General features: G+C 35.1%; 1 protein-coding gene and 1 pseudogene across 1 annotated transcript; both read left to right on the forward strand.

Annotated features, from left to right (window-relative positions):
• Positions 1–2,178: 2,178 nt before the first annotated feature.
• Positions 2,179–3,128, forward strand: LOC106145447 (olfactory receptor 1165-like; annotated as a pseudogene).
• A 7,419-nt stretch (positions 3,129–10,547) lies between these two features.
• LOC106145446 (olfactory receptor 1165) lies at positions 10,548–11,507 on the forward strand. Its single transcript, XM_013365801.2, has one exon. The coding sequence runs from the start codon at positions 10,548–10,550 to the stop codon at positions 11,505–11,507; it is 960 nt and encodes a 319-aa protein (XP_013221255.2).
• Positions 11,508–12,857: the final 1,350 nt, after the last annotated feature.

The following is a 12,857-nucleotide window of genomic DNA, read 5'->3' on the forward strand; positions in this document are numbered from 1 at the left end:
TAGAGAACACACCTGAATGCAAACATGAAATTTAAATCTGTTATGCTTTCATAAATGTTTTGATAATATAAGTGCAAAGAATGTATAGCATGAGAAAAACTCACATTTGGATAACCATACACATTTTCTTGGAAGAGATATACAGGGAAATTGTGATTACACAAGATTAAAACACAAGTGGAGGAATGAGTCAATGCAATGGATTAGAAGAAACAAACATTTTTAGACAATGCCTTTTGAAGATACCTGTATGAATGGACATAATTGCTTCTTGAAGTGTTAAGGAAATGTCACCAAAATTCATAGCTTCCATTTATGCACTTTGAAAGACAGTGGAGTCAAAAACTTCACTGATTGTATTCAAGGGTTAGTTGGAGAATAGATTTTATTAGATAGCAAGCAATGTTCTGTTGAAATGCCTGCTGCAAGAGTAGGAGTGAAGAATGAGAGACAGCTTGAATTCCCTCATTTTTCATTAACTGTGCTTGATTTTACAATAGCCCTAACCTGAGCATCTGAAAGGATAATCAAAGGCAAAATACACCAGGCAGTGGTTGGGAAGCAATGCAAAGTGAGCATTATGTAGGCACTGGGGAAGGAGTCCATGGGCACTGGAATTAAAAAAGGAATGTGAATTTGAAAACAAAAAGAAATTAGAATATAAATGTCTAAGTCTAATTGTACAAGATCCTAAGGGTATAAATATGGGGTTTGTGGTTTACCAGTAAGCCCATGTGTGACTATTTGCAAAGGTCACCAGCTCATCTAAATCTCTGCCATTACACCATGTCAAGTTTGCAAGGCACATCAGTGCTCTGTGCTGGGACTAATAGAGGTAGGTTTCACCGATCTTGTCACATGAAACACATTAGCAAAAAATTTGTCCCAGTTCTCAGATGTGTTAACATCACAGTTTTTTGATCTCTCTATTCACTCAGACATTGTGTGGATTACAAAAATAGGATATTTTTTCTTATTCCGTCTTACATATGCTTTTAATTCTCTTTGGTCAGCACTCCTAAAATGACCTCATGAAGCAAGGATGATAGATACTTGGAATGAAAAATTACTATTTTTAGTAGTTTATTTAATTGCTAATAATGGGTTGTTTCTTTGTGTTTAATAAAATATGTGCTATAAAATGCACAGATGGAAGGTAATCCATGTGAAACTTTTAAGAAATTTTTCAAAATACACACTCAGCACATCACTGTAAATATTTACCATTGTCAGTGACCATACAGTTAGGTATATAACTGCAAGAATCTATTTATCAGTGGGTGGTTGATGATATACATAAAATTCCCCTTCAGTAGATGCTTCATGATAAATTGAAAATAGGGTTTGCTAGGTCAAGACTCACCTGCAATCCCAGACAGTTGGGAAGCTGAGGAAGGAAATTTGCAAGTTCTAGGATAGCCTGAGGAACTAGGCCAAAATCTAAGGAAATTAATGAGACCCTGTCCCAAAAAACAACTAGAAATGCAATTCAGTGGTACTACATGCACGGACTCTGTAACCAATAAACCAAACAAACAAATAAAAAAGAAACATGGAAAGAAATAGAAAAAAGGAAGGACAGAAAAAAGAAAAAGATAATAGTATATGTCTTGAACATGGAAAACTTAATTATGTTGATAAAGAACTGTAAACGATTAATGAGGGACATTCTGTTCCTCAATTTTGTATTGTTTACATTGTATTTGCATTTAGAGGTGTTTCCTATTCCCAAGAATTCTTTTCATCTGATCATGTAAAAAATGTGATTAGCTCAATGATTTTCTGACATTTCTACATTTTTCTGTGCTTGTCATAAAATATTTTCACATGAAGCCTTCCATGCATCAGATACATTTATAAACAATTTACATAAAATAATGATAATCATTACTACTTTTTTATTCCATATATATATATATATATATATATATATATACATATATATATATATTTTAAAGTACACTCCTGAATAAAACAGTAACTTCCTCTTTATCAAGGACCAGGTAATGGGTCAAGTAAGAATGCAAAGGTAAGCAGAGGACTCACCACAGAAAAACTGACAGCTTTCTTCCTCACTGGGCCACAAGAATATCACCTAAGTCTCTGCCATTACAACATGTTAAGTTCTGCTGCTCCAATTTTATTTCTTTCCTCATGTTTTTTCTTTAAAGAAGAATCATGGCACATGAAGTCAGAAACCAGAGCACCATAACTAAATTCATCCTGGTGGGGTTCCCACAGCTCCAGGCTCCTATCTTCCTGCTGTTCCTAACCATCTACACAGTCACTGTAGTGCGGAATGTGGGCATAATCATAGTGAGAAGGATCAATTCCAAGTTTCACACACCCATGTACTTTTTCCTCAGCCACCTCTCATTTCTGGATATTTGCTACTCCAGTGTATTTACACCCAAGCTGTTAGAGATCTTGGTTGTGGAAGATAGAACTATCTCCTTCAATGGATGCATGACACAGTCTTTCTCTGGCTGTGCATGTGTGATTACAGAAATGTTCATGTTGACAGTGATGGCCTATGACCAGTTTGTGGCAGTGTGTAACCCCTTGCTCTACACAGTTGCCATGTCATGCAAGCTCTGTGCCCTCCTGGTAGCTGGAACTTACATGTGGGACTTCCTCTGCTCATTGATACTCACATATTCTCTGGTAAGACTGTCCTATTGTGGGTCTAACATCATGAATCATTTTGTCTGTGAGAACTCTGCCACCCTTTCTTTGTCCTGCTCTGATACTCCCTCAGTCAGATGGCATGTTTCATCATTTCTATATTCAATGAAGTGTGTAGCCTCCTGATCATCCTTGCTTCCTATATCTTCATCATTGCCACTGTCAGCAGGATGCCTTCTAAGGGTGATCTCCGCAAAGCCTTTTCCACCTGTGCCTCTGACCTGATGGCCATCAGCATCTTCCATGGGGTCATCCTCCTTCTCTACTGTGTGCCCCATGACAAAAGCTCCTGGCTACTGGTCAAAGTGGAGACTGCACTTAACTCTGTCATGATCCCCATGCTGAATCCCCTGATCTACAGCCTCAGAAACAAAGATGTGAAACAGACAGTCAGGGGGCTCTTCTATGCCAAACTGCATTCTCTCTATGTAAAATTCAGATAAATATATTTTTGTATAACTGAACCATGCACAGTTCTTAAAAATGTTCATATGAAACTTGTTTCAACTGAATTTTTAATATGTTTACATTCATGAAATTTTGAATATGAAATGATTGACAATGTTTGGAGTGCTTTATGATTTTCAGTTTGATGAAATAAATATGCTGCTTTTGTACATTTCTTGTGAAGAACTTCAGAACGTAGTATTCTCTAAACTTCCCCAGTGAACACTACAGAAATCAGAATAATGAGTTAGAAGTACATATCTAGAGCTCACACCTTGTACTACAGCCTAGCTTTTCCTTGTGCTTACCAGAGGTGCCAGAAACAAAAATGAAAAGTGACTGCAGCAGATTCATATGTGAGTCTTTAAAACTCACTGTGTTGAGTCAGCAGTTCTATAAAGCATCACTTTTTGTTTCACCTTAATAGAGTAAATACAATGAGAACTCTTGGTTATATTATGACAACTATTGACAGAATTCAGCAAGTAGGTATTAAAAATAAGAGCTACTACTGTTATGCATCCCTTGTTGTCTGAGTTCCAGTGTAATATATTAGAGTTCAATGAAATGTTGAGATAATACTGAGTACAATAAAAATTTATAATTTCCTCTACAAAACTTGTTCCCTGTTTTGAGGGATATGATGATTGTTTTGGAATTGTACCTTTGATCATGCATTCTAACAATAAACTCATGTCTTCTGTAAGTCTTCATCAGTAAATTGCCTTAGTTACCCACTCAGTTGCTTAAACAAAGAGTCAGTGTTGTATGGTGTATCTTTCCTTTTCTTCCAAAATTTATAGAATGACAGTCACTAAGAAAGAAAAATATTAAACTGTTGGTTAGAAAATGTATTGCAGGACATCGGATTTAAGAGTCGGAGTTTTCTGGTCTCTGAACCCTAAATATATGGAATATGCAATCTCATGTGTATCCTATCCTTCCTCTCTTAGTTTCATTCCTCATTATCTAATCCACTTCACTTCTAATTTCCCTCATTGCCTGCCCCTGCACTTATTGTGAGTTACCTTTCTTGTACCTATTAGAGAAAGCATCGGTCCTGTGTTATTTTGGGACTTGCTTACTTCACTTAGCATGGCATTTTACAGATCTATCCATGTGTCAGGACTCATGTCATAAGGTCATTCTTCTTTATGACTGAGTAAGGCTCCATTGTGTGTCTATATCACATTTTCTTAATCTATTCATCTCCTGAAGGACACCTAGGTTGGCTAAATACTTAGCTACTGTAAAATGACTGCTATAAACATTAATGGATCTCTTTCACTGTAGTATGATGATTTTAAAATCCTATGGGTACTGACCCAGAAGTGGGATATCTGGGTCAAGTGATGGTTCCATTCCTTGTTTTTTTGAGGCATCTCTATACTGCTTTCCAGAGTGATTGGGCCAATTTCCACTCATCCCATCAATGTATGAATGTAGATTTATCCCCACATTCTCACTAAAAATTTATTGCTACTTGTATTCTTCATAATGCCATTCTGACTTCAATGAGATGAAACCATTGTGTACTTTTAATTTACATTTCTTTAATTCCTAGAGAAGAATTTTTCATATATACCATTTGTATTTCTTCTTCTATGACTTGCTTTTTCAGTTCCTTTACTCATTTATTGATTGGGCTATTTGGTTTTCTTTTGATGTTAAGTTTTGGGGGTTCTTGATATTTATCCTGGAAATTAATGCTGTATCTTGGGGAAAGTGGCAAAGATTTTCTCCTATTCAGTACGCTCTTTACATTCTCAAATGTTTTTTTGATGTGAAGAAGATTTTTAGATTGATGCCATTCCATTTATTGTTTATTAATTTTAACTTTTAATATTTGGGTCTCTTATTAAGGAGGTCAGTCCCTGTTCCAATATATTGAAGTGTTTGGCCTATTTTCTTCTAGTATATGCAAGATTTCTGGTCTAATACCTAGATTCTTGATCCACTGTGAGCTGAGTTTTGTGCAGGGTGAGAAAGAGGGGTAAAATTTCATTCTACTCCATATGCATTTACAGTTTTCTGAGCTCAATTTGTTGAAGAGGCTGTCTTTTCCCCAGTGTAAGTTATTGGCTCCTTTATCTAGGATGAGTTAGCTGTGTTTTTGTGTTTTTATTTCCTGTATCTTCTATTCTATTCCATAGGTCTTCTTCCCTGTCTCGCTGCCAATATTAGTTCTATTCCTATAGCTCTATAGTATAATATAAGGCTGATATTGTGATACCTCCTGCATAATTTTGTTTATTTATTTATTATTTATTTATCCATTTACTTTTGCTAAGAATTGCTTTGGGTATTCTGGTGAGTGCTTTTTCCACTCCAATGAATAGCATAATTGAAATTTTGATGGGAATTGCTTTGTGTATGTAAAGTGTTTGGGGGCCTATGTCTTCTTCTAATATATGCAAGATTCCTGCTCTAATACCTAAATTCTTTTTTTTTAAATAGAGAGTGAGAGAAGGGAGAGAGAGAGAGAGAGAATTTTTAATATTTATTTTTTAGTTCTCGGCGGACACAACATCTTTGTTGGTATGTGGTGCTGAGGATCAAACCCGGGCCGCACACATGCCAGGCGAGCACACTACCGCTTGAGCCACATCCCCAGCCCTCTAATACCTAAATTCTTGATCCACTTGGTGCTGAGTTTTGTGCAGGGCGAGAAAGAAGGGCAAAATGTCATTCTACTACAAATGCACTTACAGTTTTCTGAGATTTTAAACAATATTATTACTTTCTTCTGGAAATGTCATGTGAATCCCCCTTATCAAGTAGATCTCTTAATTTTCCTGGGTAAAGAATATGTACATTTGTTGATATTAAAATTTAAAATAAATAGTTCTCAAACTTTACATCATTTCAGGAGTTCACCCTTGAAATCAACTGGTGTTTGAATGTGTTTCAAGTAACACTCGCCCATTACTAATCAATACTATCATTGACCATTTATCTAAATATTTACATTGCTTAGAGCTTTCCTAAGCATGAGTCCCCTTATATCATAAACACATAAAAATCTTTCCCACTTTGGATCACACCATATGTTCTTTAAAAATATGTTCTGATACATTAACCAGTCATTCAGGTTTGTTTTGTTTGTTTGTGTCTTTTTAAATTTTCTTATTGCTTCTCACTATATTTACTGTGTTAGTAAAAGTGAAAAAAATTATAAAACCATATCCATCCTTTTTTCTTTCATGAAAGAATATTTGACATCTTTTTTTGAACAAACATTATCTACAATTATGCAGAATGTTATTGGGATACTTCTGTATTTTAACTCAAAGTTACACATCATTACAATGAAGATGTGCAATTCTTATCGATTTCTATATTGCAAATATCCCTTCTTGGTTGATACAGCAAAAGTTTAGTTTCTGTATCTAAAAAACATGTCTGCAGATCATGAAAATAATTCTTTAAAAATCTAATGAGACTACAAATCAGATGATAAAACAGTCAATATCAGAGACACATATTCCTAAACTAAAATCTGCATGTTGTTTTAGAATGCATATGTATCTTTTTTCACTCAATGTGATAAAGAATTAATACTTTTTAAAACATAGAACTAATTGTACAATTGATATAGTGCACACATTTCTTTGGGAATCTTTTATTATTTTCTTTTTTTTTTTTACATGCCATAGCGAAATGAAAGTAGAATAGAGTGAGAAAATGAAAAGATTTTGGTTCTCAGTGTTCTATTTTAAAGTGATCATTTGCTTGATTTAAAAGTATTTTTAGTGATTAATCTCTGCTGTAACTTCAACTAATATACTAGACTAAATATACTGATGTGGGTCAACCAGCCAAAGTATTTCAAGCAAAAATATTTATTCTGCAAGCATTCCCCAATTCAAAACAGCTGATACTTGTAAAGATGAACATACAATGCTGCTTCATTTTTCCCCATTTCCCCTAGTCCTTTCATGTAACTGCATCAGAATTTTCAATCCTCTTTTTAAACAAACAAATAAAACCCTTGGTAGTTACTATTTTTAAATGTCAGTGCCTCTGTGCATTTCTCAAGACTTCATAGTTAGTCAGAATCTGGGTATTATTTTTATGGTAAGTGTTTGACACCATTATTTTTTTACCCTGACCTGCAACCCACAAGTGTAAATGTAGCAGGAATAATACATGAATGAAAAATACCAGTGCTAAAATCTATAGGACTGTTCTGAAGAATATAGCTAGGTCTATAGTGAAAGCCAGATACATAACATATGCCAGTTTTCTGAATTCCCTAGCTGAAGGTATATTCAGAATATATAGTATAGTGTAGAGTAGTGTTCTTCCTATATACATGTAAATAAGTTGGTACGTGAAAAAAATTATAAAACCATATCCATCTTTACATTATTGCATGACTCAGACTATTTGACATCTTTATTTTGAACAAACTTTATGATTTTGCAGAATGTTATTCAAAAAAATCAAGACTAAAAATGCTTATAACATATAATTATATTAGCATGACTGAAATAAATATGTTCTTATTCTTTCATTTATGATTTTGTGATTTTCAGAGTGAACCTCCATATAGAAGTCAGGTATTTTTAAGACAAGTCTATCAATATATTGACAATTTAGAAGAAACTATACTCCAGGTAACAGATGAGTGATTTTCTCTAATTCTGTTGTTTATACTTCTTCAATATAATCAGGATTCTCCAAGATCTGTGTCCCTAGGGTTAAACAGCTAGATGTAAAACCAAGAGCATTATCATGGGATATATGTTCATGAGATGTATCTTCCTCAGAGCATTATTATGTTGTTGACAGTTGGAACAATGTTAACTCCCTCCTTTATTAAACTCTGTTTTGGAAGAGTCACTGCCTTTAAAGGGATGTGAAATGTATAAGAACATTTTAATCATGAGGGAGAATGTGCATGAAGTGTGTTCATAAGGCAAGAAAGTACACGATTAATATGGAGAATATGTCCTTTGGTGAGTTGCTTCAATGTTGGGCATCTTTTCATTCTTCCAAGAGGTGTGTTGAAATCCAGAAATGGCTTGGAGAGAAAACAAAAACAAAAACAACTGTGGGGTCTGAGATAGAGGAATGTCTCCTTAGTTGAGTGAATGGTGCATATTCAATATACTAAATTCTGTTTTCATGACTCCTAGGATAATTTGAATGATTTTGTAACTTTCTATGTCACACTAGAGGATTTAAGTGAACTGTCAATGGTAAGTTTTGGTTTTTATTAAATTCATTGAATTTAGTAAAATAGAGAACACACCTGAATGCAAACATCAAATAGCAAATCTTTTATGCTTTCGTAAATGTTCTGATAATATAAGTGCAAAGAATGTATAGCATGATAAAAACTCACATTTGGATAACCAATAACCATACACATTTTCTTGGAAGAGTTGTACAGGGAAATTGTGATTAAACAACATTAAAACACATGTGGAGGAATGGAGTCAATAAAATAGATCAGAAGAAATAAAACTTTTCAGAGAATGCAATTTTAAGATACCTGTATGAATGGTCATAATTGCTTGTTGAAGTATTAAGGAAAAGTGATCAAAATTCATAGATTCCATTTAGGCACTTTGAAAGACAGTGGAGTCAAAAACTTCACTGATTGTATTCAAGGGTTAGTTGGAGAATAGATTTTATTAGATAGCAAGCAATATACTGTTGAAATGCCTGCTGTCAAGAGTAGGAGTGAAGAATGAGAGACAGCTTTATATTTCCTCATTTTTCATTAACTGTGCCTGATTTTACAATAGGCCCAACCTGAGCATCTGAAAGGATATGCAAAGGCAAAAAGCACCAGGGAGTGGTTGGGGAACAATGCAAAGTGAGCATTATCTAAGCACTGGACAAGGAGTCCATGGGCACTAGAATACAAAAAGAAATGTGAATATGAAAACAAAAAGAAATTAGAAAGTATAAATGTCTAGGTCTAGTTTTTCAAGATCCTAAGTGTATAAATAAGGGGTATGTGGTTCACCAGTAACCCTATGTGTGACTGTTTGCAAAAGTCACCAGCTCACCTATGTTTCTACCATTGCACCATGTCAAGTTTGCAAGGTACAGCAGTGCTCTGTGGTGGGACTAATAGAGGTAGGTTTCACAGATCCTGTCACTTGAAACACATCAGCAAAAAATTTGTCCCAGTTCTCAGATGTGTTAAGATCACAGTTTTTTGACCTCTATTCACTGGTACATTGTATGGATTGCAAAAATATGATGTTTTTGTTATTCAGTCTTACATATACTTTTAGTTCTCTTTGGTCAACACTTCTAAAATGACTTCATGAATAAAGGGTTTGGGTAATTTTAATGAAAAATGATTATTCTTAGTAGTCTATTTTACTGCTGATAATGCATTGTTTCTTTGTGTTTAATAAAATATGTGCTGTAAAATGCACAGATGGAAAGTAATCCGTGTGAAACTGTTAAGAAAATTGTCAAAATACACACTCAGCACATCACTGTAAATATTTACCATTGTCAACTTTATAAATGACCATACAGTTTTTTATATAACTGCAAGAATGTATTTATCAATGGAAGGGTTGACGATGTACTTAAAAGTCCTCTTCAGTAGATGCTTTACGATAAATTGAAAATAAGGTTTGCTAGGTCAAGGCTCACCTGCAATCCCAGATGCTTGGGAAGCTGATGAAGGATAATCGCACTTCTAGGACAGCCTGAGAAACTAGGCCAAAATCAAAGGAAATTAGTGACACCCTGTCCCAAAAAAAAAAAAAAAAAACAACTGGAGATGCAGTTCAGTGGTATTGCATGGAAGGACTCTGTAACCAAACAACCAAACAAACAAATAAAGAAAGAAATATGAAAAGAAATAGAAAAAAGAAGGACAGAGAAAAGAAAAAGATACTAGAATATGTCTTGAACATAAAAAAATTAAGTGTTTTGATAAAGAAGTGTAAGTTTGATGAGGGATATTCTGTCCTTCAAATTTTTATTCTTTTCTTTGTATTTGAATTTAGAAGTATTTTCTATTCCCAAGGATTCTCTTGATGTGTCATGTAAAATATATGATTAGCTCAAAGATTTTCTGACATTTCTATATGTCTCTGTGCTTGTCGTAAATTTTTTTCACATGAAGCCTTCCATGCATCAGATACATTTATACACATTTATATACATAAAATAATGATGATCACTACCACATTTTTATTCAGATTAAAAAAAAATTACAGTCCTGAAGTAAACAGTAACTTGCTCTTTATCAAGGACCAGGTAAGGGGTCAAGTAAGAATACAAAGGTAAGCAGAGGACTCACCACAGAAAAACTGACAGCCCTCTTCCTCCCTGGGCCACAATGAACATCACCTTAGTCTCTGCCATTACATCATGTCATGTTCCCCTGCTATAATTTTATTTCTTTCTTCATGTTTTCTATTTACAGAAGAATCATGGCACATGAAGTCAGAAACCAGAGTACCATAACTAAATTCATCCTGGTGGGGTTCTCAGAATTCCCACAGCTCCAGGCTCCTATCTTCCTGCTATTCCTAACCACCTACACAGTTACTGTGGTGGGGAATGTGGGTATAATTGTAGTGAGAAGGATCAATCCCAAGCTTCACACACCCATGTACTTTTTCCTCAGCCACCTCTCATTTCTGGATGTTTGCTACTCCAGTATGATTTCACCCAAGCTGTTAGAGATCTTGGTTGTGGAAGATAGAAGTATCTCCTTCAATGGATGCATGACACAGTTTTTCTTATGCTGTGCATGTGTGATTACAGAAATGTTCATGTTGGCAGCGATGGCCTACGACCGGTTTGTGGCCGTGTGTAACCCCCTTCTCTACACAGTTGCTATGTCTCACAAGCTCTGTGCCCTCCTGATTGGTGGATCTTACATGTGGGGTGTCCTCTGCTCATTGATACTCACATATTCTATGGTAAGACTGTCCTACTGTGGGTCTAATATCATGAATCATTTTTGCTGTGAGTTGTCTGCCATCCTCTCTTTGTCCTGCTCTGACATTTCTTTCAGTCAGATGGCATGTTTCATCATTTCTACATTCAATGAATTGTGTAGCCTCCTGATCATCCTTGCTTCCTATATCTTCATCATTGCCACTGTCAGCAGGATGCCTTCTAAGGGTGGCCTCCGCAAAGCCTTCTCCACCTGTGCCTCTCACCTGACTGCCATCAGCATCTTCCATGGGGTCATCCTCCTTCTCTACTGTGTGCCCCATGACAAAAGCTCCTGGCTCCTGGTCAAAGTGGAGACTGCACTTTACTCTGTCATGATCCCCATGCTGAATCCCCTGATCTACAGCCTCAGGAACAAAGATGTGAAAGAGACAGTCAGGGGGCTCTTTTATTCCAAACTTCATTCTCTCCAAATAAAATTCAGATAAATATTTTTTGTATAACTGAACTATGCACAATTCTTAAAAAATAATTTTATGAATCTTGTTTCAACTGAATATTTTAATAGTTTATATTCATGAAATATTGAATATGAAATGATTGTAAATGTGCAGAGTGTTTTATTATTTTCAGTTTGATGAAATAAATATGCTGCTTTTGTATATTTCTTGTGAAGAATTTCAGGAGGTAGTATGCTCTAAACTGCCCCAGTGAACATTATAGAAATCAGAATGAAGAGTTAGAAGTACATATCTAGAACTCAATCCTTTTGCTACAGCCTAGATTTTCCTTGTGCTTGATAGAGGAGTCAGAAACAAAAATGGAAGGTGACTGCAGCAGATTCATATGTGAGTCTTTAAAACTCACTGTGTTGACCCAGCAATTCTATAAAGCATCACTTTTTGTTTCACCTTAATAGATTAAGTACAATGAGAACTCTTGGTTATATTATGAGAAGTATTGGCAGACTTCAGCAAGTAGGTATTAAAAATAAGAGCTACTACTTTTACTCATCCCTTGTTGTCTGATTTCCAGTGTAATATGTTAGAGTTCTATGAAATATTGAGACAATGCTGAGTGCAATAAAAATTTATGCTTACCTCTAACAAAACTTGTACCCTATTTTGAGGGATATGATGATTGTTTTGAAATTGTACCTTTGATCATGCATTCTAACAATAAACTCATCTCTTCTGTAAGTCTTCATCAGTAAATTGCCTTATGTACCCACTCAGTTGCTTAAACAAAGAGTCAATGTTGTGTGGTGTATCTTTCCTTTTCTTCCAAAATTTATAGAATGACAGTCACTAAGAAAGAAAAATATTAAACAGTTGGTTGGAAAACGTATTGCAGGATGTCTGATTTCAGAGTCAAAGTTTCCTGGTCTCTGAACCCTAAATATATGGAATATGCAATCTCATGTGTATCTTATCCTTCCTCCATTTAGTCCATTCCTCCTTTTCTAATCTACTGCACCTTTATTTTCCCCTCATTCCAGTGCTTCTGCACTTTATTGTGAGTTACCTTTCTTCTACCTATAAGAGAAAGCATCTGATCTGTGGTTTTTAGGGACTTGCTTACTTCACTTAGTTGACAGTTTCTAGATCTATCCATTTGTCAGCACAAATATCATAAGGTCATTCTTCTTAATGACTGAGTAAGGCTCCAATATGTATCTATCTACACCATATTTTCTTTATCTATTCATCTCCTGAAGGACACCTATGTGGGCTCCTTACTTAGCTACTGTAAAATGACTGCTATAAACATTAATGGAGCTGCTTCACTGTAGTATGATGAATTTAAATCCTATGGGTACTTACCCAGGAGTGGGATAT

This window comes from Ictidomys tridecemlineatus, chromosome 4 (genome assembly GCF_052094955.1).
Source record: "Ictidomys tridecemlineatus isolate mIctTri1 chromosome 4, mIctTri1.hap1, whole genome shotgun sequence".
NCBI lineage: Eukaryota > Metazoa > Chordata > Mammalia > Rodentia > Sciuridae > Ictidomys > Ictidomys tridecemlineatus.